This window comes from Aquarana catesbeiana, linkage group LG05, assembly GCF_042186555.1.
Source record: "Aquarana catesbeiana isolate 2022-GZ linkage group LG05, ASM4218655v1, whole genome shotgun sequence".
In the NCBI taxonomy this organism is placed as follows: domain Eukaryota; kingdom Metazoa; phylum Chordata; class Amphibia; order Anura; family Ranidae; genus Aquarana; species Aquarana catesbeiana.
The window spans coordinates 235,215,824-235,242,525 of record NC_133328.1 but is presented as its reverse complement, the minus strand read 5'-3'; the positions used below and the strand labels follow the sequence as shown (position 1 = coordinate 235,242,525).

The following is a 26,702-nucleotide window of genomic DNA, read 5'->3' as shown; positions in this document are numbered from 1 at the left end:
TGTTACCTTTTATAACCATATTGTGTTACATTGAAAGGGCTTTAGCAATAGGGATCCCTTTCTGGTATTATGCAGAGGGTTGAATTGCAATACCTTTGTATTATCCATATATTTGTAAAAAAAATATAACTCCTCTTTCATCACTTGTAGTACAAGGAGGCTGGGTATACTTTACTCTTTAGTATCCCAACTAAATTGTTGTGTTACTGCTGGCATTCTACTAACACCTCTGGTTTCTGATACTGGTCGTCACAAAATTGCATTAATGAATATAAATATTTCATCCAAACACATACTTACATATATACTGTACGTGGCTATAACAAACAACAATATTCAGAGTTTAGTACCTCATGAATAACCTAAGGCAATTTAACAATGTGGTATTCTATATAAAAAAAAAAACTTAAATGTTTCGTTTTTTCAACACTCTGTAAACCATCAGTGGTTTCTACATGCCTTATCAAGTAGCTACCATGAATACTAAATCTATTCTGCAAACATAATCTTTGAGTATAGAGCTAAGCTACTGTACAGCCAAACAGTATACTATTTTTTTTTAAAGTAAGGCAATAAAGTCACTATTTCAGGTTTACCAGTGGAAATATTTTAGAATATCTGACTTTGGAATATAAGAATATAATATAATGTAATGTCTCATTTATATAGAATATAAAGTTAATTCTTAAACTTCTACATTTTTTATATCATGCCAACTGTCTTCTTTACTAACTTTTAAAAGCATATTGGTGAAAAGCCTGTCAACTGAACCATACAACCACTGGTGCAGAACATGATTGGATTTTGTTATTCTTCAAAAATATTTGAATTTCATTCAACCAAGTGTTCAAGTATATAATGTTGCATAAGACAGTGGATATTGTTGTACATGAGCTGTTCTCCATGTACATAAACTTCATTTAGTAGACAGCCATTTTAACTTTTATTTAAAGCTCATAGTACCATGGATTTTAAATCTGTTATTCCAATTCACATTATACGCTGTATTTATTGCTTTTGTGCTATCATATAATGACATATCTTTAATATAGCTTGAAAACTAAGAATCAATTAATGTATTCTTTAGTTTAATGGAAAGCATAGTATGTTTTCAGTTACCACATATTTTGAGTTATTAACCACTTGCCACCCAGGCCAATTCTGATATTTCTCTCCTATATGTAAAAATCTTCATTTTTTTGCTAGAAAATTACATAGAACCCCCAAACATTATATATGTTTTTTAGCAGAGATACTAGAGAATACATTGGTGGTTATTACAACTTTTTATCTTGCACGGTATTTGCACAGAAATTTTTCAAATGCGTTTTTTTGGAAAAAAAAAAACAGTTTCATGCTTAAAAAAAACAAAACAGTAAAGTTAGCCCAATTTTTTTGCATAATGTGAAAGATGAAGTTACGCAGAGTAAATAGATACGTAACATGTCAAACTTCAAAATTGCACTTGCTCGTGGAATGGAGCCAAACTTTGATACTTAAAAATCCCCATAGGCGACGCTTTCAACATTTTTACTGTGTATACAAAAGATACGCTGCGCTAAGGTGAAAATGTCAACCTGGAGATCATTAATGCATATGAGGTATACTGAAAATATCGCATAAGTGCCGTATCCATCCACAGCAAGGCACAAAGGATATATGTATTAAAAAAAAAAAAAAAAATTAAAAGTGATTACAGGCATACCCCACTTTTAAGTACACAATGGGGTTTATTTACTAAAGCTGGAAAGTGCAAAATCAGGCTCACTTTTGCAGAGAAACCAATGAGCTTCTAACCACAGCTTGTTCAATTAAGCTTCGGTAATAAAACCTGGAAACTCATTGGTTTCTATGCAGAAGTGAACCTGATTTTGCACTTTCCAGCTTTAGTAAATAAACCCCATTGTGTACTTAAAAGTGGGGTATGCCTGTATAAGGTGCAATGTGTAAATAATATACTAGATGTATACCATTAGAATAAGAGTAGCGATGATTAAACTACTAACTGTATATATAATGAATTAAAAATTATATAATCTGAAATTTACTGTGTAAAAAATATATAAATAATATCACAGTGATAAGTGCAAAAAACACAACAAAGTGCCACACAATGAGAAGAACTCCACTACTAGTATTGTGTGGAAAAATGGATATAAAAAGAAAAGACAGACTAAAAAGAAAAAGTAGAAAAGAGAGAAAGGTAAAGGAAAGAAGAATGAAGATAAAGTCCCTGAGGTTTCTTATAGTGGTAATCATATATATGGGTACGTAAAGTATATATTTGAAGCTGTGTTATCAAGGTCTTAATAATGTGGTGTCAAAATTGGGAGAAAAAATGAGTCACCCAAGGATTCCAAATTTTCTCAAATTTTTCTATTTTATCATTGGTTATGGCTTCTGTTTTGGAATGAGTCATAGCTTGATTTATTCTATTCTTGGTTTCAAAAATTGTTAATGTTGTGGTTTTCCAAGCTTTGGCGATTGTCTGTTTTGCCGCTGTGGTGATTTGTATCAGGAGGTTAAATTGAGTGTGTGAAATATTGGCCGGTTTTAGATTTAGGAGTGCAATTGAAGGATCCGGTTTGATCGATTTATTGAATAGGGTTGAGAGCATGAGGAAAACCTCTTTCCAAAACTGTTTTGTAACCGGACAGTCCCAAAATATATGTATATGAGATCCTAATTCACCACAGCCACGAAAGCAGAGCGGAGAGTATTGGGGAACATATTTTGCAATTCTGACTGGGACCAAATACCAGCGCATAAGTACTTTATAGTTTGTCTCCAGAGCTATAATATTTTGTGAAGATGATTTTGCTGTGGACCAAATTTTATCCCAAGTGGATGCTTCCAAATGAAGTCCAAGGTCTCTCTCCCATTTCGTCATATATGATGGTAGATCTGCATTAGGCAAAGTAATAAGGTAATTATATAATAGTGATAAGAGGCCTTTTGAGTGGGGATCATGTTTACATATGCGTTCAAAATGCGTGAATTCATCTAGGTTACTCTTTCCTTGTATATATGGTGTAAAAAAATGTTTGATCTGCAGATAACGAAAAAGTTCTGAATTGGGAAGCTGGTGACTATCACATAGTTCAGGGAATGTTTTAAATGAGGTAGATGTCGATAAGTCACAAAGTTGAGTCAGATCAGAGGAAATCCATTTTTTAAAAGATTTTGGAAATGTGCTAGCTGGGTAGAAAAGTGGGTTTCTGATAAATGACAAGAGGGGAGCATGTGGAGATTGCAGTCTATAGGTTATTTTAAATTTATCCCAGATGTTTATTGTGCGTTTGCTAATCTTATTATTAATATTTTTATGATCAGATGAATTGGACCATATTAGATTTGTTATAGAGAATGGATCACCGTCAATTGATTCAAGTCCTACCCAATGTGGAATTTCACTTTTCGCATGGTATTTAGGGATATGTGCTATTTGAGCTGCATGATAGTAAGTGGCAAAATTAGGAAATCCTAATCCACCTTTAAGCTTGGGAAGGTACAGTGCGAATTTAGGTAAGCGAGATTTCCGGGAACCCCAAATGAACTCTAGTGTTTTTCGTTGGAGGTTTCTAAGAAAGTATGCTGGAACTGGAATGGGTAACACACGAAATAGATATAAAATCTTAGGTAGTATGGTCATCTTAATGACATTTATTTTACCTATCCATGAGTTTGGTAAAGAGGACCAATGTTTAGGAAAATTTGTGATTTGCCGCAGTAGTGGGGGAAAGTTAGCCGAGAAGAGTCCAAATAAATTGGGGGTTAGAATAATTCCTAAGTAAGCCAGGCATGATGTAGACCAAGAAAAAGGGAGGGATGTTTGTGTTTGTTGTAAAGTGTGAGGAGGTAAGGAGATATTTAAGGCTGTAGATTTTTGGGGGTTAATATTAAGTCCAGATATGTGGGTAAATGCTCTAGTTTTTTAAAAGGTTGGGAGCAGAAATATGAGGGGAAGACATAAAAATTAATATATCGTCAGCAAATAAACATATTTTTATGCTGATGGCCAGCTAAGTCTAACCCTTTGATTGAGGGGTCCATCTGAGCAAGGGGTTCAATAATTAGGGCAAATAAAAGTGGGGACAGTGAACAACCCTGTTCTTCTATTTAGGTCAAATAAACCTGATTTGTATCCAGCATATCTAATATAGGCTTATTATATAATGATGAAACCCAATTAAGAAAGTGGGGACCGAAGCCCCATTTTTGTAGGATAAAATGCAAGTAGGGCCATGACACTGTGTCAAATGCTTTCTTTATATCTAACGACAGAAGACACATGGGTATTTGTCACGTTTTAGCTGCTTGAATCAGTAGCATTGCCCTGCGTACATTATCTGCTGCTTGGCGAAAAGATATGAAACCTACTTGGTCCTTATTTATTAGTGAGCCTATAATGTTATTTAAACAAGTCTCTAGAATTTTAGCTAGTATTTTTTTTATCAAGATTAAGCAAAGAAATGGGTCTATAATTAGCACATGATGTTTCGTCAGACTGGGGTTTAGATATCATTATGATTATAGCTGTTATGCCCCGTACACACGGTCGGATTTTCCGATGGAAAATGTCCGATCGGAGCGAGTTGTCTGACATTCTGACCGTGTGTGGGCTCCATCGGACATTTTCCATCGGATTTTCCGACACACAAAGTTTGAGAGCAGGCTATAAAATTTTCCGACAACAAAATCCGATTGCGTCAATTCCGACCGTGTGTGGCCAGTTCCGACGCAAAAAGTGCCACGCATGCTCAGAAGAAATTCCGAGATGGAACAGTTGGGTCTGGTAAAATTAGCGTTCGCAATGGATACAGCACTTTCGTCGCGGTGCAATGTAAAAGATGGTTTAATACAGCGCACTCTCTTCTTCTTTATAATGTGAGAAGAATGAAGTAGTTTTGCTGCTCATATTCCCACAGACTTCTCTCAAACTTCTTTCTTTTTTATTTATCGGGATTCACTCAATATATTTTGATTTGTCACATCTGACAAAATTATTTTTGGGTTGTTTTCTTTTTTTTTTTTTTTTTTTAAAGGCTGTTTTTTGGGTTTTTTTGGGGTTTGTATTTTTTTCAAGGCTGATCTTTGTTTTATTTTTTGATTAGTTTTACTCCCTAATATTTTTGTGTGTTTTGTGTGTCAAGTTACCACAACACCATTGATATCTTATATTATTTAATCTCAAGAAGGTTGCTTGGTGTTGGTGTCCCTTGTTAATTTCACATAGTATTTTGGAAATGTACCTGCCTCCTCACAAACCAACTGTCCTTTTTTAAGGAAAACACACATAGGCAAGTATAATTGAAACAAAAAATCCTTTATTAAGGGCTCAGAACCAAACAAAGAGGGAGGCAACACTGGAGAAATAGCAGAAATTGGCGAAGCCTTGGACCCCCAGGGCAGACATCAATTATTTAACATCAAAATTGGTGGCCTGAGGAGTCCTTATCTAAGGGAGTGCAGTCTGTTCCAGAAGTCCCAGAGATCATGAAAGCAGCAGATGACATCTGTGTCCCAAGGCTGTGGTACTACAAGAGGCTGCATCTTTTGCCAGACCAGACTGAACCCAGGTCATCACTTTCTGGTCTTCTTTCCACGCTTCCTTCCCGGCTGTGGCTCTGGTGTTGGAGATGTGGCAGGAGGAGGAGTAGGACCTGGAGGAGGAGGAGTAGTAGGACCTGGAGGAGGAGGAGGACTATGTGCGAGGTCACAAATGTGGGTAGCACATGTTATTTGGCCCCTCAACCACTTATTGAGAGCTTCCAAAATTAAGGACTCACACAGGAGTCCTTGGCCCTCCTCCATCTGCAGCATTTTGCAGGCAGTTATGCAAGCAAAGTCCTCCACCACAGTGTGGGGGGTTCTCAGGGCCTCTGTAGCCTTCCAAAAGAGGCCTATGGCAGCCTCCTCCAGGTTACTCCTATTCCTGCCACTTTGTCTTTGAAGGTGCAGGGGAGGGACCTGGGTATCAGGCAGCCTGCTTGGCTCGGCCACCTCCTGGCTGAGACTTCCCTGTGTATGAAAAAGGGACATGGTTTTAGTTTTGCATCATCAATCACAATCATAAATTAGTACTCCAAACTAGCATCTAGTTAACATCATTGATTGGACAAGCAGAATATTTAGAGGAATGCTATACCTGGCTCAAGCTGGGCTCCTCCACATGTTGCTGCCTGGAAGGCCCAGGTTGGGTGTCAGAAGCCTCAGCTGGGGGGAAGGAAGCCTGGAAGGAAGACTGGAGAGTGATGACCTGCCAGAAAATGCAGTCTGTCATAGTACCAGAGCCTGGGGACATAAATGTCATCTGCAGCTCCGGTTCTCTGGGAATCCTGGACCTTCTTGTGCTCCCTTAGATAAGTGCTCCTCAGGCCACCAATTAGGATCTTCAAATAGGTGATGTCTGCCGTGGGGATCACCGTCTTCACAAATTCCAGAAATTGATCCAGTGCTGCCTTCCTCTTTGTTTGGTTCTTATATTCAGGGTGGTTTATCTCCCATAGACAAGGCAGCTCCCTGAACATATCAATGAAGATTGCCATAAAGTCGTTATCTTTCAAGATATCCATTTTCACTGCTAGACACAACACAAGACAAACCCTAATGTCAGGCAAAACTCTCCCAATCTTGTTATAATATAGGCCTCAATCTAGAAGCAGTATAGGCCCAAGTTTAGATCTTACCTTCGTTATCATGATCGGCGCCTCCGATTCTCCTTCCTCCGCTCACAGATCGTACATACTACGCACGTGTGTTACGCTTTATACACACTGCGCATGCGTGTAACTCCGCCTGCCCTGATGTTCTTTCTAGTCTATTCCCCGCCCCTTTTCATTCGGCGCAGTGGGGGAAGAGCACATGGCGGAGACACAGCAGGTGCGTGCTAATTATAGCAACGAGGAGGAGGGGGAGGAAAGCCCCGAGCCGGAAACGTCTGGACCCAGAAGGAGAAGATTAAGGGCATCAAATATGTCCTTTGGGGAGATGTTGGAGATGGTCGACATCCTGAAGAGGGCTGACTATGATGGAAAGTATGGACCTTACCCCAACCCCAATGTCTGAAAGGCCACGATAATGGCGAAAGTGGTCAAAAGTCTGCACCGGAATTCCGGGGTACGTCAATCGAAAGATCAGCTCAGGAAGCGGTGGTCGGACCTGAAATTAGGAGAGCATGAGCAGTACCGAAAGATTCAGAGAGTGCTGCAAAAAAGTAAGTAGTTGTCCTGTGTTCCTATTCTTTTTGTGTTTATTATATTCGTGCTGCTCCATGTGCTTTGCTTAACTGTTGTACAGTTTAAAATGGCAACTTTCATGTTCATGGGCACATTATTCGTTCGTATCAAACATTTTTCTTTCGGCCTATAAAACACCATTGTTTTGGCCATATGCATTTGCCCACATTTTTTAGGGCCTACTTGTATGAAAATAATTTGGTTGTGTAGATGGGTTTGTTACTAGAATGAAATGCAAACTCCATTCTGTGTAAGGAGAGGACAGCAGCAGTTTTCACATCTGGACACTGGAGCACTAGTGTGGGACACAAGAATACCCTTTTTATTGGGGGGCCCACACAGGTGCTCCAGTGTATACTATAGGGGTGTCTCCATTAGGGATGAGCCGAACACCCCCCTGTTCGGTTCGCACCAGAACATGCGAACAGGAAAAAAGTTCGTTCGAACATGCGAACACCGTTAAAGTCTATGGGACACGAACATGAATAATCAAAAGTGCTAATTTTAAAGGCTTATATGCAAGTTATTGTCATAAAAAGTGTTTGGGGACCTGGGTCCTGCCCCAGGGGACATGGATCAATGCAAAAAAAAGTTTTAAAAACGGCCGTTTTTTCAGGAGCAGTGATTTTAATAATGCTTAAAGTCAAACAATAAAAGTGTAATATCCCTTTAAATTTCGTAGCTGGGGGGTGTCTATAGTATGCCTGTAAAGGGGCACATGTTTCCTGTGTTTAGAACAGTCTGACAGCAAAATGACATTTCGAAGGAAAAAACCCATTTAAAACTACTCGCGGCTATTGCATTACCAGTCCGACAATACACAGGGAAGTCCCGTCAAGTCACCGTGCGTCAGAGGGGGGCGGGGTCACCGGGTGGCCCCCCCCCCCCGTTATTTAAGAACTGTCAGACGAGGAGCGCCGTCACACAGCGGGAGCCTCCCTCCATGCCAGCATGGATTGCGGAGCGGCCCGGAGAAGAAAATGAAGAAGAGAAGAAGAGAAGAAGAGAAGAAAAGAAGAAAAGAAGAAGAGAAGAGCGGGAGCCTCCCCCCCATGCCATGGGTGCGGAGCGGCCCGAGGAGAAGAAGACAGAAGACGCCGCGGAGGAGATGCTGGACGAGAACGCCGGAGGAAGAACCGGAAGAACCAGAAGAGCCAGAAGAACCAGAAGATGAAGGAAGATAGAAGAAAGAAGAAGCATTTAAATAAAGGAATTGTCAAAAACTGTCTCTTGTCATTTTTAACATTTTTGACACTTTTTTCGTGAAATGGTAGGGGTACTTATGTACCCCCTTACCATTTCACACAGGGGGGGGGCCGGGATCTGGGGGTCACCTTGTTAAAGGGGGCTTCCAGATTCCGATAAGCCCCCCGCCCACAGACCCCCACAACCACCGGCCAGGGTTGTGGGGATGAGGCCCTTGTCCTCATCAACATGGGGACAAGGTGTTTTGGGGGGCTACCCCAAAGCACCCTCCCAATGTTGAGGGCATGTGGCCTGGTACGGTTCAGGAGGGAGGGGGGGGCCGCACTCTCGTCCCCCCCTCTTTTCCTGCGGCCTGCCAGGTTGCGTGCTCGGATAAGGGTCTGGTATGGATTTTTGGGGGGACCCCACGCCGTTTTTTTTTTTTTTTTTGGCGCGGGGTTCCCCTTAAAATCCATACCAGACCTGAAGGGCCTGGTATGGAATTTAGGGGGAACCCCACGTCATTTTTTTTTTAAATTTTGGCCGGGGTTCCCCTTAATATCCATACCAGACCTGAAGGGCCTGGTATGGAATTTAGGGGGACCCCCACGTCATTTTTTTTTTTAAATTTTGGTTCGGGGTTCCCCTTTGGGGAATTCCCATGCCGTTTTTATCAATGAACTTCTATGTGTATTGTCGGCAATGCAATAGCCGCGGGTAGTTTTAAATGAGTTTTTTCCTTCAAAATGTCATTTTGCTGTCAGACTGTTCTAAACACAGGAAACATGCGCCCCTTTACAGGCACACTATAGACACCCCCCAGGTACGAAATTTAAAGGGATATTACACTTTTATTGATTGACTTTAAGCATTATTAAAATCACTGCTCCTGAAAAAACGGCCGTTTTTAAAACTTTTTTTTGCATTGATCCATGTCCCCTGGGGCAGGACCCAGGTCCCCAAACACTTTTTATGACAATAACTTGCATATTAGCCTTTAAAATTAGCACTTTTGATTTCTCCCATAGACTTTTAAAGGGTGTTCCGCGGCATTCGAATTTGCCGCGAACACCCCAAATTGTTCGCTGTTCGGTGAACTTGCGAACAGCCAATGTTCGAGTCGAACATGAGTTCGACTCGAACTCGAAGCTCATCCCTAGTCTCCATCTGCAAAGCTTGGACAAAACAGGTAAAGTATTGAAGCTTGACAAAGGACACTCAAAATTCTACATCTTGGAACTCTCCCAAAACAGACAATTGTACCCCACTTCCAAGCAATGTTTCATATTTATAGTTCTGCCATCAAATATCTGTGTGCTAAGTATACCATTTTTTTTTTTACATAGGGGAGAAAAGACTCGGAGGACACCCCTCGTCCGAGGAGACCAGAGACCCCCACATCTGGAAGAAGGGGAAATCCCCCAAAGACAAGAAGAGCAGGAGGAGGAAGATGTGGTGGAACTAGTCACCACAACAGGTGAGTGTCTGCGACCACAGGCTCAGGTAAGAGATGGATGCCGGCATATTTATAATACATGGTGTGTTTTTGTTTCTATCTTTTTAGGTGATCGTGATGTTGTGGATCCAGGGCATTTCACCTCGGAAAGTGCACAGATCCTGATTGGGGAGATCATGGGGTGTAATGTTGTACTGGAAAATATCAAGAAAAACATCAATGATGTTATTCAAAAAAATAAGAACATCATTGATGTTTTGGGGAGAGTTTAAAACCCCTCCAAAGCCCTTTCTTTTATGGTGTGCTACAATTTTTAAATTTTTTGTCGAATTGTAGAAAAGCCAAATTTTGAAGAGGCACACAGTGTGTCAACATGTGCTATCTGCATCACGGGAGATCAATGGATGCGTTTTGGGGGTGCAACCCTTCCTCAATAATAAAGTAGCTGAGAGGAAGGGGTTGCTCCCCCAAAACACGTCCCTTGATCCCCCGTGATGGCAGCTAGCACATGTTGACATTCGTAAATTGGTGTGCATCTTCAAAATTTGGCTTTTCCTGGGGTGACTTCACCCCATCTGAACGCAATATCAAACACAGTTCCTAAATACTCATGTCTGATATTGCCTTCAAGTTCTACCAAATGTGAACTTTGTAAGTTCAAGATTTGTGTCTTTCTTGTTGGTTTGAAACATGCCTGTTTTATCTTAAATGGACATTTCTACTTTTTCTAATGCCACCCCAAAAATTGTTATACAACAAACATGTTGGTTTGTTTTAAAAACCTTGTCAAAATGCACATGTGATTGTGCAGGTATTAAAAAGATTGTTAATCAAGAATGTGTGGATAATTGTCTCAACGCTCCAACACTTTTGTGGTGCTCTAATTGCTGCTTTCTGTGACAATGGGGGTTATTTCCTAAGGGCAAATCCACTTTGCACTACAAGTGCAGTTTCAAGTGCACTTGTAGTGCAAAGTGTCTTTGCCTTTAGTAAATAACACCCAACAGTGCTTTGTAAGTTTACACAATCACGCCATTTTCAGGACTCCACACATTTCTGTCAGGGTCAGCTAAAACAAACACAAGCAGTAAATGTCACCAAAGATTTGCTTAATGTTTTTTTTATTTGATAAAGGTTTCACACATTGTCTGGCATATTGATAGCCCCTCTACCCGCAAAGAATTCCAAGTATCTTAGTCGGACATCATGGGCACTCAGGGAGGGCAAGCCAGGACGGCCACTTTCAAGCGCCATCAAGGTTGGTTCATTTTAAATTCCGGCTTCAGGCCCAACTGAGCCAGCATAGTTGGCAGAATGTTGCCATAAAAAGTTGTGTAGAACACAGCACGCCAGGATAATGTGATTCAGTTTATACTCCGCCATATGTATAGGTGTAAGAAATAGGCGGAACTGGCTGGCCATGATTCCAAACATGTTTTCCACCACTCTTCTGGCTCTGGCCAGCCGGTAATTAAAAACCCTCTGGTCCGGGGTGAGGGTCCTCATTGGGAATGGCCGCATAAGATGGTCCCCCAACACAAAGGCTTCATCCGCAATGAAGACGAATGGGAGTCCTTCCACATTGTCTTCTGGAGGTGGCAAGTCCAAGCTGCCATTCTGGAGACGCCTGTAGAACTCGGTCTGGGCGATGACTCCACCATCGGACATCTGGCCATTCTTCCCCACGTCCACATACAGGAACTCATAAGTAGCCGACACCACCACCAACATCACAATACTACTGAACCCCTTATAATTATAATAGTATGACCCCGAGTTGGGTGGTGGGATGATGTGGACGTGTTTCCCATCAATTGCCCCTCCGCAGTTAGGAAAGTCCCACCGCTGGGCAAAGTAGGAGGCCAGTCTGCCATTCCTGTGGCATGGAAGGAAACTGTTGAGGAAAACAAAAAAAATAGGCTTTTTGCACATAAACGTGGAAAGCAGATTAGACACAAACATTCTTGGCTGACATCAAGATAACATTGATTTATGGGAATTTTTAAAGACCAAAGTATAAGGTACAGCTATCATATTCCCCCTCCCCCCCATGTCATGGGCCATTTCTAACATTATAGGGGGGGGGGAGCTCTTGGACAGGTAACCCTCTCCACTTCATTGAGAGATGAATGCCTAAATAATGTGTATTACTTGGAACAGCCCCTCCTTAGTTACACTATTGGCAGCCCACTGGACAGGTAAGAAGTGTCATAATACAAAGATATAAATACACACTGTACACATTAGAGCATATTTGGACATTCTGCTATTACCTATATAGATAATAATAGTATACAAAAACTTGAAACAGTACCATTTAAAAGTATACAGGCAGGCCCTTGCACTACATGCTTTGGGGAATTCATCCATAAATCTGAGCACAGAAGAGATGGGTACAGTGTGTATGGGTTTGGCAAAGTCAGCAGACAGATGATTGAGGATAGATAGAGAATTGGTATCAGCTGACTTAGCAGTTGGGGGGAGGGAGGGTTCCAAATGATTTGGGGACCCCCAAAAAAAGCCTCTGGCAGGGGCGCATGCGCGGCGCTGAGGAAGATGGACGCCTGACTCAGCAGCTCCGCTCCACCCGGGACTATAAAGGCTTCCTGAGGGCTATTAACTGCACATCATATCTCAATTTTTGCACCCCTCAAGCCACAAACACTCGGTGCATGCCATCGAGGAGAAGGAAATCCCGAGGATCCTCTCAAAACACCCTGACCCACTATCTCCTCCGCACGCGGGAAAGTTTCAGCATGCCTCAAGATGGCACGGCTGAGAAAGGGGAGTCTCCTGCTCCGGCTCCTCCACCACGATCGGATCCCTCTCCGTCCGCAAGCACTGCGGGTGAGTACCACGCCACCCTTTCTAAGGCAGATCTAGATGTCAGCCTGGAAGCCATGTACACCAGACTGGCTACCAAATTTCAAACGGAGCTGCACAAAACATCCCACACTCTGTCACAGGAGATTGCGGCCTTAGGCTCACGCACTGAGCTCCTTGAAACTAAACACGATGAACTCGCTCTGGCCTATAACGAACTCGTGAACACGAATCTCTAGCCCTAGCACTAACAGCGATTCAAGCACAAGTCGAAGACCTCGACAATAGAAATAGACGCAATAATTTGCATCTGAGAGGCATCCCTGAGACAGAGACAGACTTAATCCCGACCGTAATTAGACTATTCAAATCCCTCCTTCCAGAATATGACTCCGCGGCTTTTAAATGTGACCGCATTCACAGGGCACTCCGTCCAAAACCTCCAGATGACAAACCCCCCCAGAGACGTAGTTCTCTGCATGAAGGACTTTCTCACTAAGGAGGAAATCCTGAGAGCTGCCCGTAACAAACAACAGATAACACTTGATGACCATCCTATCCAGATCTACTCGGATATCTCCCCTGCCACCTTGGATAGGCGAAGAGGCCTGAAGGAAATCACTTCTGCACTGCAATCTGCACATATTCGTTACAGATGGGGATCTCCATTTAAGTTGCAGGTTCCCAATAATGGCACCACCTTCTCAGCTACCTCCTTACAAGAAATTCTGGTGAAACTTGGACTCCTAGATGCAGCCGCAATCCGTTGCCCTCCATCGACACCCCGCCCAGCTCCCATCTGGCAAACCCCACCACCCAGGAGAGATAGAAGAAGGATCCGCTATGACATCGGAGAGGACCCCGCCATGCAACCACGCTGAAAGCGTCGCTGACTACCACTCTTTTGTTCCTTGAGACGATCTGCACCTACCTCTCTCCATCCTCATTAAGAGCGGCTTTCCCTCGGAGTTATGCCATGTCCACCCCACCCAGCAAGAGTTTTTCTTTTTTGTTTTCTTAAGTTTTCTCTTTTTTTTTTTTTGGGGGGGCGTTACTCCTTTTTGCATTCATCAATTGAACCCGTTCTCTTTTAGACAGTTTGCCCCACGGGTTTCTTGCTCTGCACCCCACCAGTGGGTGATTGCAGAATTGCTGGGTACGAGACCTAGTTGTCTCGCTTGAAACTGTATTTTTCGTCAGGTAAAGTTCTATCTTACTTTTTTGCTCTACCTGATCCAGTTTGGACATTGAACTCCATGTCCTATCTTTGTTCTCTTAGTTTTTTTTTCTTTTTTGGTCCATACTCGTTTACAGTTTTTCTTTTTTTCTTGGTCAGTCAGTTTACAGCCTGGTAACTTTATTCTGCATAAGTCCTAAATGTAAGATTTACATGTTTATTCTTGATTATACTTTCTATGAGAAGAAGGGATACTGTATTTACAATGTGCTGTGTGGGATTATGGCGGAGCCCCTGCTGGGCCAAGTGTGCCTTAGCTTGCAAATACAGAATGACTCCCTAGGGTGGTTAGCTTTGAACCCTCTCACATACGATAGAGTTGTTATGACTAATTATGGTAATTACATGTATTTCACATAATGTGAAGGGATTTAACTCCCCCACAAAGAGACGTAAGGCCTTTGACCTGTATGGTCACCTAGGCGCCAAAATTCTCCTGTTACAGGAGACACACTTCTCCCACTCCTCACACCCGAAATTCTTCCATAGGAACTTCCCTCAATCGTTTTACTCCCTTTACCCAGCCAAAAGCAGGGGTGCCGCCATATTCTTGCATGCTTCCCTCCCTATGGAGGTTAAACAATGCTTCAAAGATAAGGATAGCAGGTTTGTCATTATCAAAGGTGTGTTACACAACAGAGAAATTACAATTACAATTGCCAGTGTATACGCCCCCAACGACGCACCCGCATCCTTTTTCAAAACATTTTTTGATAAGTTGGTCTCCTTGAACTCTCCCCATATCATAATAGGAGGTGATTTCAACTTAGTGGCTAACCCTACACTTGATAGATCCTCCTCCACAAATGCCTCCAAAGCTTTCCCCAGGTCTCTTACCCAAGGCCTTTTGGACCACCAGTTGGTGGACACCTGGAGAACGCACAATATGGGGCTTAAGGAATTCACCTTTTACTCGCACCCTCATAATAGTTACGCCAGGTTGGATTACATCTACACTACCCCCATCATATTAGCAAACTCCACTGATGTCACGATCCACCCCTGTGTTTGGTCTGACCACCACGTAATCTCCTTTACAACGAAATTCATTGGATTGGCCCCCACACCATATACATGGAGACTGAACGAAGCTTTGCTATCAGATCTAGCGGCAGAATCTGAGACAGCTAAATCTATTGAGGAATATTTTTCTCTGACTGCTCTCCCGGATACTCCACCTTCCATTTTATGAACTGCCCATAAGGCGGTTCTGAGGGGTAAACTAATCAGCATCGCCTCATCCCACAACAAAATGCACAGACAAAAAATTTTGAACCTAACCACTGAACTAGACCGCATTTACAAAAATACTAACATGTTGGGCCTAGAGTCGACCAGAAAATTGATAGACCAAAAGCGTCTTGAATTAGACTCCCTCCTGTTCTCTAAGATGGAAAAAGCCCTACCATGGTCCAGAGCCAAATTTCTACTACATAACAACACTGCCTCAACTTTATTTGCAAGAAAGCTCAATCAGACCTCCCGCCCCACTCATGTATATAAACTTACCTCAGACACGGGTCTGCCCACTTCCCACCCCAAAGAGGTGCTTCACATTTTTAAACAATTTTATTCCTCCCTATTGGCTCCTGCCCAAAATCCTCCTACCTCGACAGATGATACCTGGTTTCAGGACATTTCTATACCCACTCTCTCTCCTAACCAAATAGAGAAGCTCAATGCCCCTATCACACCCTCAGGTTCTTAATGTTATCAAATCCCTCAAGACAGGCTCTGCCCCAGGCCTGGATGGCTTTTAGACCATATACTATAAAAAATTTGCCACCCTACTTTCCCCTAGCCTAGTACAACTGTTTAATTGGATCCTACAAGGAGGTAACTTTCCAGATGAAATGCTGTTGGCAAATATGTCCCTGATCCCCAAACCTAATAAAATTCATTTACTTCCCCAAAATTATAGACCGATTTCAGTCATGAATAATGATGTAAAAATTTTCAGTAGAATCCTGGCGGACAGATTGGCATCCATTATATCCTCTCTTATCTCACCCTTCCAGTCAGGATTTATACCCCATAGATTCATAACGGATAACATTAGACTAGCCTCTAACATCATACAAGGCTCCAACTTGAATTCCCGTAAACTCTTTCTACTCAGCCTTGACATACACAAGGCTTTTGATAGCGTCTCCTGGAGCTATCTATACATCCTTCTACAACACATGGGTTTCCGGGAGGAATTTTTACATGGGTTCTGAGCTCTCTATGTAAACCCCAAAACTCGTATCAAAATCCCGGGCTGTAATTCCGATTTCTTTTCCATAGGGTGGGGCACTAGGCAAGGATGCCCACTCTCCCCATTAATTTTTGCCCTTGCCCTAGAACCCCTAGCTATTGCTATACTTAACAACCAAAATATATTGGGTTACACCAAAGGCTCCTCTTCCTACAAATCCTGTATGTACGCAGACGACGTTCTCTTGTTCCTAACAAATCCCCATATTTCCTTGCCAAATCTCCTACAAACCTTATCAAGTTTTGCGGGAGTCTCCGGCCTGAAGATCAATGTCTCGAAATCGGTCGCCCTTCCTGTGGGATTCTCTCCGGTGGAGGTACAACAATTTAAAAGTGCCTTTTACTTTGTGTGGAGAGACACCTGTTTATCATATCTGGGCATTGATCTGGCTGGAGACTTTGGCAAACTATTTGAACATAACTACCCCTCCATGTTATCTAAACTGAAAAAAACACTTAAGTCATGGTCTCAACTCCATATTTCTTTCCTTGGTAGAGTCACAGCCCTAAAAATGGTAATACTTCCCAGGTTACTATACCTTTTTCGCTCCCTTCCAATCAGAGTGTCAAAATCTTACCTACTCACCCTTCAAGCTCACATTAATAAATGTATCTGGCAAGCCAAACCTCCCAGATTTTCTAGGGAAATCCTCTATCGTTCTCCAAAGAGGGGGGGTCTGGGAGTCCCCCGTATATGGTTATACTATATTGCTAGCAGACTTGCACAACAAGCCCAGTGGAACATTAGAGACTCCAAGGTCCCATGAGTCAAATTTGAACAGGACTCTATTGCCCCACTATACTTACCTGGATTAATGTGGACCTCAGGTCCCCCCCTCACAGAAATATCTACCAAAAACCACATTGTATCTATAGGCTTGAGACTCTGGAACACATATAAGAGGAAATACAATCTCTCCTCTCAGTCCCCCCTTGGGGCCTCTTATATTGGGGACCCCAGATTCCCCCCAGCCTATGCTCACCCGGAGTTATTTGAGGGGTGGACCCAACACAATCTGATCACATTAGGAGATTTCCTAGAAGACTCCAAATTTATTTCATTTTCATCCTTCAAATCCCGTTATCTTATTCCAGACTGTGAATTCTAACATTTCCTTCAAATCCGACATTTTTTTCAACAACATTACACCACCCCCTCAGCAGAATACACGACAATTTACGAGGATCTGTGCCACACAGCCCCTCGTCAAAAAGGCCTTATCTCACAAATCCATAACACATTAGAATCGGTTGATGACTCTCTGGCCCTGAAGTACAGATCTCAATGGGAACAAGAACTAGCCTTTGACCAAGATGAGATAGACTGGGATAGGGGTTGGTTAAATATATACGTAAATGCTCAAAATCCCTAACAATTAGAGAGACAGCCATTAAACTCATAACGAGATGGTATTATACCCCAGCTCGTATACATAAGATTTATCCACAGACTTCTCCCAATTGCTTTAGGGGTTGCACCTACTTAGGCTCATTCATACACATATTCTGGGAATGTGAGAAGCTACAACCCACATGGAAGGAAATACTAAAATTGATTGACAAATTAGTAGGAAATCATATCAATCTCACTTTTCATCACTGTATCCTATTTCAAGATATCCCTGATATTTCTAAACCCCTGATGAGATTAATCCATTCAATTTGTGTGGCCATGCTCTGGGACATTGCCCTTCACTGGAAATCCTCTTCAATCCAGTTTGCACAAATCATCTCTCGCATTGATTATATGATGGTTACCGAGAAAATATTTCATACCTTACATGACTCTATACCTGTATTTGATGCTAAATGGAACCCCTGGTTCCTTTTCAGGCTTCAAGACTGACCGTGTTATACCCAGTTTGATTATCCTGAACTTATTTTCTTTTCACTGTTTATTTTGTGTTTTTGGCTCTTCCCTCCTGTTTTTGTTCCTAGTACAACATTTTTCCTGAACTAAGACATCCTTCTAGGACTGAATGTCATTCAAGCTACCATAATGGTGACGAATTGCTCATACACCCTATTGTGAATGTACACTCCTTATATAGCCTCCCATGATTGTTATATTACCCTGAAGGATATTGTATCTAATACTACTTTTTATGTACTTGTATTTTTCTTTATTATTTCCAATAAAAACCTTTGAAAACAAAAAAAAAAAAAAAAGCCTCTGGCACTCTGCCTGAATTTAAAGCACAAATCACATTTAAAAACATTTTAGGGGGTGTTTGGGGTAAAGCACTACTATGGAGCTGATAAAATACATTGTTAAGTGACTACATGAGGTGAATATAGGTTCAGGAGAGCATGCTGGGGAGGTAAGTGAAGGCAAATAAGTATGAAGGACCAAAAAAAAAAATTACATAAAAATCCAGCATGCATGAGAACAAAGGGGACATTCACAGCATATTCCAATCAGGGTAATTAGGGAATAGGGATGAGCCGAACACCCCCCGGTTCGGTTCGCACCAGAACCTGCGAACGGACCAAAAGTTTGCACGAACGTTAGAACCCCATTGAAGTCTATGGGACTCGAACGTTCGAAATCAAAAGTGCTCATTTTAAAAACTAATTTGCATGGTATTGTCCTAAAAAGGGTTTGGGGACCCGGGTCCTACCCCAGGGGACATGTATCAATGCAAAAAAAACTTTTAAAAACGGCCGTTTTTTCGGGAGCAGTGATTTTAATGATGCTTAAAGTAAAAAAAAAAAAAGTGAAATATTCCTTTAAATATCGTACCTGAGGGGTGTCTATAGTATGCCTGTAAAGTGACGTGTGTTTCCCGTGTTTAGAACAGTCCCTGCACCAAATGTCATTTTTAAAGGAAAAAAATCTCATTTAAAACTGCTTGCGGGTCTAATGTAATGTCGGGTCCTGGCAATATAGATGAAAATCAGTGAGACAAAAGGCATGGGTACCCCCCAGTCCATTACCAGGCCCTTTGGGTCTTGTATGGATATTAAGGGGAACCCCACACCCAAATTAAAATAAGGAAAGGTGTGGGGCCACAAGGCCCTATATACTCTGAACAGCAGTATACAGGCGGTGCAAACAAGACAGGGACTGTAGGTTTGTTGTTAAGTAGAATCTCTTTGTAATTTTGAACGGGTACATTTTTAACGTGTTTAGCTCCAGCCAAAAAATCTTTTTTAAGCTTTTTGGAAAACATAGGGAAGGGTTATCACCCCTGTGACATTTGTTTTGCTGTCTTTCCTCCTCTTCAGAAGATTTCACCTCACTTTTTGTCCCAATGGATTGGAAAGCATCAGTGGAAAGGAGAAATGTTTTTCCCATATTAACTCTTACAGGAGAGAATTTCCCTTCCTAGGGGTAGATTTCATCTCACTTCCTGTTGTCTCCTTCCGTTTGCAAGTAGGAGTCGTTTGTAAGTTAGTTGTTTGAAAGTAGGGTCCTGCCCTATATACTCAGCAGAAATTTGGGCCTTAGGTGTTGCTGTGGACACAACACTGTAAGCCCTCACAGGGCCCTGCTGTGAAATATTAGATCAAGAATTGTAATTACATGCCCCTGTTGAACAGGAGCTGAAAAATTAGGCCTTAGGCACTGGTGCTGGTGCCACAACACTGCAACCCCTCACAGACACTCTAGTTGGAACGCAGGAACGAGCCCTGCTGCAAAGTATTTCATCAAAAATTGTAATTACACGCCCCTGTTAAACAGGGGCAGAAAAAATGGGCCTTAGGCACTGGTGCTGGTGCCACAACACTGCAACCCCTCACAGACACTCTAGTTGGAACGCAGGAACGAGCCCTGCTGAAAAGTATTGCATCAAAAATTGTAATTACACGCCCCTGTTAAACAGGGGCAGAAAAAATGGGCCTTAGGCACTGGTGCTGGTGCCACAACACTGCAACCCCTCACAGACACTCTAGTTGGAACGCAGGAATGAGCCCTGCTGCAAAGTATTGCATCAAAAATTGTAATTACACGCCCCTGTTAAACAGGGGCAGAAAAAATGGGCCTTAGGCACTGGTGCTGGTGCCACAACACTGCAACCCCTCACAGACACTCTAGTTGGAATGCAGGAACGAGCCCTGCTGCAAAGTATTACATCAAAAATTGTAATTACACGCCCCTGTTAAACAGGGGCTGAAAAATTGTGCCTTAGGCACTGGTGGTGGCGCCCAGAACCAAAAATGTTCTTACAAGCTATCAGCGTGATGATTGAGGAGGAAGAGGATAATTACTCAGGGATAGTCACTCAGCATCAGCATAGGTAGTCTTTGAAGGGATCTGAGATTTCAAAAAAAATTATTCGGTTACATCAGCATCAGGTGCTTGGTAGCTGGTGGTGATCCAAGATTGATTCATTTTTATGAAGGTCAGTCGATCGACCGAGTCAGTGGACAGACGCACCCTGTGATCGGTTACCACGCCTCCAGCAGCACTGAATGTGCGTTCCGAAAGAACGCTGGATGCAGGACAGGCCAGTAGCTCAATTGCATACTGTGCAAGCTCTGGCCAGTGATCCATCCTCAAGACCCAGTAACCCAGAGGATTTTCGGTGGGAAAGGTGTCCAAGTCTGATCTTGCCCCTAGGTATTCCTGCACCATGTAAAACAGACGCTGGCGATGGTTTCTGGAACCGATCATACCTTGGGGCTGCGGACCAAAAAATTGTCTGAACGCATCGGTCAGACGGCCACCTTCTCCACCACTCCTTCTTTGACTGACCGAAGCCTCAGCAACACGTTGTCCAGAAACAGGAGTTTGTAACCTCCCAGTCTCTGGGAACACGTTGCACAGACCTTTCTGCAAGGCCTCCCGAAGATGTTTCATCCTCTGCTCCCTCTGCGATGGCAAGATAAGGTCCGCAACCTTACCCTTGTAACGTGGATCAAGGAGGGTTGCCAGCCAGTATTGGTCCTTCTCCTTGATATCACAAATATGAGGATCCTTACGCAGGCTTTGCAGGATCAGGGAGGCCATGCAGCGTAGGTTTGCTGAGGCATTCGGTCCGGAGTCCTCTGGGTCACTAAGGACGACATGGTCCGCAGCCACCTCCTCCCAGCCACATACAAGTCCATGTGTTTCTTGGGACTGATCCCTTAAAGACTGCTGCTGATGCTGAGTGCCAGGCTCCACCTCCATACTGACACAATCTTCCTCCTCCTCCTCCTCCTCCTCTTCCTCCTCCTCGTCCTCTTCCTGTGTGATCGGCGGGCATGCAGGAACACTGTCTGGATAAAGGGGGCCTTGAGAGCTAAGGAAGTCCTCCTCTTCCTGCCTCTGTTCTGCCTCAAGTGCCCTGTCCATTATTCCACGCAGCGTGTGCTCCAACAGGTGGACAAGGGGGACAGTGTCACTGATGCATGCACTGTCACTGCTCACCATCCTCGTGGCCTCCTCAAATGGTGACAGGACAGTGCATGCATCCCTGATCATGGCCCACTGGCGTGGGGAAAAAAAACCAAGCTCCCCTGACCCTGTCCTGGTGCCATAGTCGCACAGGTACTCATTGATGGCCCTCTGCTGCGTGTGCAGCCGCTGCAGCATGGCCAACGTTGAGTTCCACCTGGTGGGCATGTCACAGATTAGGCGGTTCTTGGGCAGGTTAAACTCCTTTTGGAGGTCTGTCAGCCGAGCACTGGCATTATATGACCGGCGGAAATGCACACAGACTTTCCTGGCCTGCCTCAGGACATCCTGTAAGCCCGGGTACCTGCCCAAGAACCGCTGCACCACCAAGTTAAGGACGTGAGCCAAACAGGGCACATGGGTCATTTGTCCCTGTCGGAGGGCAGAGAGGAGGTTGGTGCCATTGTCGCAAACCACCATTCCTGCCTTAAGTTGGCGTGGCGTCAACCACCTCTGAACCTGCCCCTGCAGAGCTGACAGAACCTCTGCCCCAGTGTGGCTCCTGTCCCCCAAGCACACCAGCTCAAGCACCGCATGGCATCTTTTGGCCTGCGTACTTGCGTAGCCCCTTGAACGACTACGGAGCACCGCTGGTTCCGAGGAAGCCTGCCTGTCAGTAAGAAGATAACAGAAACGGATCTAGCTGAACACTGTGAGCAGGACGCACCCCACTAGCTTGTAGGTTTAGCTGAACACTGTGAGGTGGACGCACCCCACTAACTTGTAGGTTTAGCTGAACACTGTGAGCAGGACGCACCCCACTAACTTGTAGGTTTAGCAGAACACTGTGAGCAGGATGCACTGCACTAACTGTAAATAGTCTAGCTGCCTGACTGTGGTACTAATAGGATCAAAAGAACACAAGCAATTTTCTTCAGGTAGCTGTATTTACTGTAACAAGACAAGCCTGCCTGTCAGTAAGAAGATAACAGAAACGGATCTAGCTGAACACTGTGAGCAGGACGCACCCCACTAGCTTGTAGGTTTAGCTGAACACTGTGAGGTGGACGCACCCCACTAACTTGTAGGTTTAGCTGAACACTGTGAGCAGGACGCACCCCACTAACTTGTAGGTTTAGCAGAACACTGTGAGCAGGACGCACTGCACTAACTTTAAATAGTCTAGCTGCCTGACTGTGGTACTAATAGGATCAAAAGAACACCAGCAATTTTCTTCAGGTAGCTGTATTTACTGTAACAAGACAAGCCTGCCTGTCAGTAAGAAGATAACAGAAACGGATCTAGCTGAACACTGTGAGCAGGACGCACCCCACTAGCTTGTAGGTTTAGCTGAGCACTGTGAGGTGGACGCACCCCACTAACTTGTAGGTTTAGCTGAACACTGTGAGCAGGACGCACCCCACTAACTTGTAGGTTTAGCAGAACACTGTGAGCAGGACGCACTGCACTAACTGTAAATAGTCTAGCTGCCTGACTGTGGTACTAATAGGATCAAAAGAACACAAGCAATTTTCTTCAGGTAGCTGTATTTACTGTAACAAGACAAGCCTGCCTGTCAGTAAGAAGATAACAGAAACGGATCTAGCTGAACACTGTGAGCAGGACGCACCCCACTAGCTTGTAGGTTTAGCTGAACACTGTGAGGTGGACGCACCCCACTAACTTGTAGGTTTAGCTGAACACTGTGAGCAGGACGCACCCCACTAACTTGTAGGTTTAGCAGAACACTGTGAGCAGGACGCACTGCACTAACTGTAAATAGTCTAGCTGCCTGACTGTGGTACTAATAGGATCAAAAGAACACAAGCAATTTTCTTCAGGTAGCTGTATTTACTGTAACAAGACAAGCCTGCCTGTCAGTAAGAAGATAACAGAAACGGATCTAGCTGAACACTGTGAGCAGGACGCACCCCACTAACTTGTAGGTTTAGCAGAACACTGTGAGCAGGACGCTCTGCACTAAATGTAAATAGTCTAGCTGCCTGACTGTGGTACTAATAGGATCAAAAGAACACCAGTAATTTTCTTCAGGTAGCTTTATATACTGTAACAAGACAAGCCTGCCTGTCAGTAAGAAGAGAACAGGAACGGATCTAGCTGAACACTGTGAGCAGGAAGCACTGCACTAAATGTAAATAGTCTAGCTGCCTGACTGTGGTACTAATAGGATCAAAAGAACACCAGTAATTTTCTTCAAAATACTGTAACAAGACAAGCCTGCCTGTCAGTAAGAAGATAACAGGAACGGATCTAGCTGAACACTGTGAGCAGGACGCACTGCACTAAATGTAAATAGTCTAGCTGCCTGACTGTGGTACTAATAGGATCAAAAGTACACCAGTAATTTTCTTCAAAATACTGTAACAAGACAAGCCTGCCTGTCAGTAAGAAGATAACAGGAACGGATCTAGCTGAACACTGTGAGCAGGATGCACTGCACTAAATGTAAATAGTCTAGAAGATAACAGGAACGGATCTAGCTAAACTGAATACAGTGTATATATATATATATATATATATGCAACACCTGGGATGCATATATATAGACAATACACTTTAAGTGCAGCTAACTGACTGACTGTCCTGCCTAATCTAGCTAACTCAAATGAAATGACACTGTCTCTCTCTCTCTCTCTATTTCTCAGCACACCGGAACACACTGCACAGGGCCGCCGTGCAGGCGGCCTTATATAGTGTGGGGCGTGTACTAAATCCCCTGAGCCATAATTGGCCAAAGCCTCCTTGGCTTTGGCCAATTACGGCTCTCTGTTAAGGCGGCGCTGTGATTGGCCAAGCATGCGGGTCATAGTGCATGCTTGGCCAATCATCAGGAAGCAATGCACTGCGATGCCGCAGTAAATTATGGGCCGTGACGCGCCACACGAATTTGGCGCGAACGGCCCATATCGTTCGCAATTCGACGAACGATCGAACAGCCGATGTTCGAGTCGAACATGGGTTCGACTCGAACACGAAGCTCATCCCTATTAGGGAATGAGGAAAGAAATACAATATATTAGCAAACATTAAATACAATAAAATGTGATATTAAAGGATACAAATCTTACCTTAATATACTCCTTCTGCAGGACCTGTATGATGGCAGAACAGGTCTCTGGGATAATGATTCCCAGAGCCTGTGGGGAGATGCCTGTCGAGAACTTCAAGTCCTGCAGGCTTCTCCCCGTCGCCAAGTACCGCAGGGTGGGGATGAGCCTCTGCTCCGGAGTGATGGCTTGCCTCATGCAGGTATCCTGCCTGCTGATATAGGGGGTCAGCAAAGCCAACAAACGGTGAAATACGGGGTCTGTCATCCAGAGAAAGTTCCTGAAATCATCAGGATTATTCTCACGGATCTTACGGAGCAAAGGCATATGACAGAACTGGTCACACTGGAGCAACCAATTCTTGGTCCATGAACTCCCCCCCACTCTGTTCATGGACTGGACTTGTGTCAAGGTCAGGACCCCAACACCAAGCCCCCGCACAGCACGAACTCTACGAGGAGTACGTATACGCAACATGGCTAGAAAACGGTCGGCTGCTCAGAACGAAGTAACAGAATGCACTGAAGAACAGCAAGGCCTGTGAAGAGCGACCTGAAAAACAGTAACGAACGAACAAGAACACAATGACAAGTCACGCGTAGCTTGCTTGCACGCACTGAAGAGCAGATACAAACCCACAAGCACAAACTGAACAGCAGAAAACGATCTGAAAACCACCAGTCTGAAAAAGCGCAAATCGTCTCTCACCAAACTTTTACTAACACGAGATTAGCAAAAGGAGCCCAAAGGGTGCCACGCTTGGTTCTGAACTGGCCTTTTCTACTCTCGTCGTACGTGGTTTACGTCACCGCGTTCTTGGCGATTGGAAATTCCGACAACTTTGTGCGACCGTGTGTACGCAAAACAAGTTTGAGCCAACATCCGTCAGAAAAAATCCTAGGATTTTGTTGTCGGAATGTCCGATCAATGTCCGACCGTGTGTACTGGGCATTAGAGTTTTTGACTGTTGGATTGACTGTTAAGAAGTGAATTGAAAGCTTCAGATAGCATTGGTGCAAGGAGATGAGAAAATTTTTTATAATATAAGGCAGAAAAGCCGTCAGGGCCTGGTCGTTTGTTTAGTTTAAGGGATTTAATAGCCAATTCAACTCCTGTAGATGTAATGGGACTTTCGAGATTTTCATGTTGATTGAAAATAATAGTTGGGAGTTCAATTTGTGAGAAAAATGTTTCTGCAGAAGATTGGTCAAAAGGTTCCTCTTTATTGTATAAGGATTTAAGGTGTTTTGGGAAGGTGTGTAGGATCTTTTCTGGATTGCTGGTATAAGTATTATGGGGTAATTTAAGTCGGATCTGTTTAAATGGGTTGTCCAATTTTTTAAGAGCTCGAGCAAGAAGAGTGCCAGGCTTATTAGATTTAAGATAAAATTTGTGTTTGGAGTTACATAAAGTTTTATCTACTGAGTCAGGAAAAGATCAAGGTTTAGTCTAGCTTCATCTAACTGAGATTTGGTTTCAGGGGTAGGATTCGATTGAAAGTTTGCATGGCAAGTATTGAAGTTTATTTCTAATTTTTGTTGTAGTTTCTTTTTTTCTCTTTTAAGGTATGATGCTTGGTGTAAACAAATTCCACGAAGAACAGGTTTATGTGCTTCCCATAAGGTTAATGGAGATATGTGAGGAGTTTTATTATTTTACAAATAATCTTTTATCGCTAGTTCTAGGTCGGTAGAGTGTGATGGGTGGGATAAGGTTGAATCATTTATATTCCATGTGGGGTCTTGTGTTTTAGGTATGAGGGAAGTGAAAGTAGAAATTATTGCACAATGATCAGTCCATGTAAAGGGTATAACAGATGATGTAACAATTCCGGGGACATACTTATAGAAATTAGAATGTGATCAATACGGGAAAAGGATTTATGTGGATGGGAATAAAAGGAATATTGACGTTTTGTGGGATTGATTTCTCGCCAGGAATCTAGCAAGGAATGTCTCTGAAGAAGTCTTTGGAACATACGAGATTGAGAGTTGGACGTGATAGGAGTTGGGGATTTATCTATAAAAGGATATAAAACTTGGTTTGAGTCTCCACAGATCAAAAGTGTGCCCATTTTATGAGAGTCAATTACTTGGAATAGGTGAGAGAGGAAAGA

At 43.2% G+C, this 26,702-nt stretch overlaps 1 protein-coding gene across 1 annotated transcript in view; it reads left to right on the top strand.

The window, feature by feature from the left end:
- The window catches only part of LOC141145986 (ATP-binding cassette sub-family A member 13-like), a 142,336-nt gene extending 115,959 nt beyond the window's left edge, over positions 1-26,377 (top strand). The window contains exons 7-8 of the mRNA XM_073632771.1: positions 26,152-26,223; positions 26,340-26,377. Of these exons, the coding sequence (XP_073488872.1) occupies positions 26,152-26,223; positions 26,340-26,377 (110 nt within the window). The remainder of the gene's footprint in view (positions 1-26,151; positions 26,224-26,339) is intronic.
- The last annotated feature ends 325 nt before the right edge of the window (positions 26,378-26,702 follow it).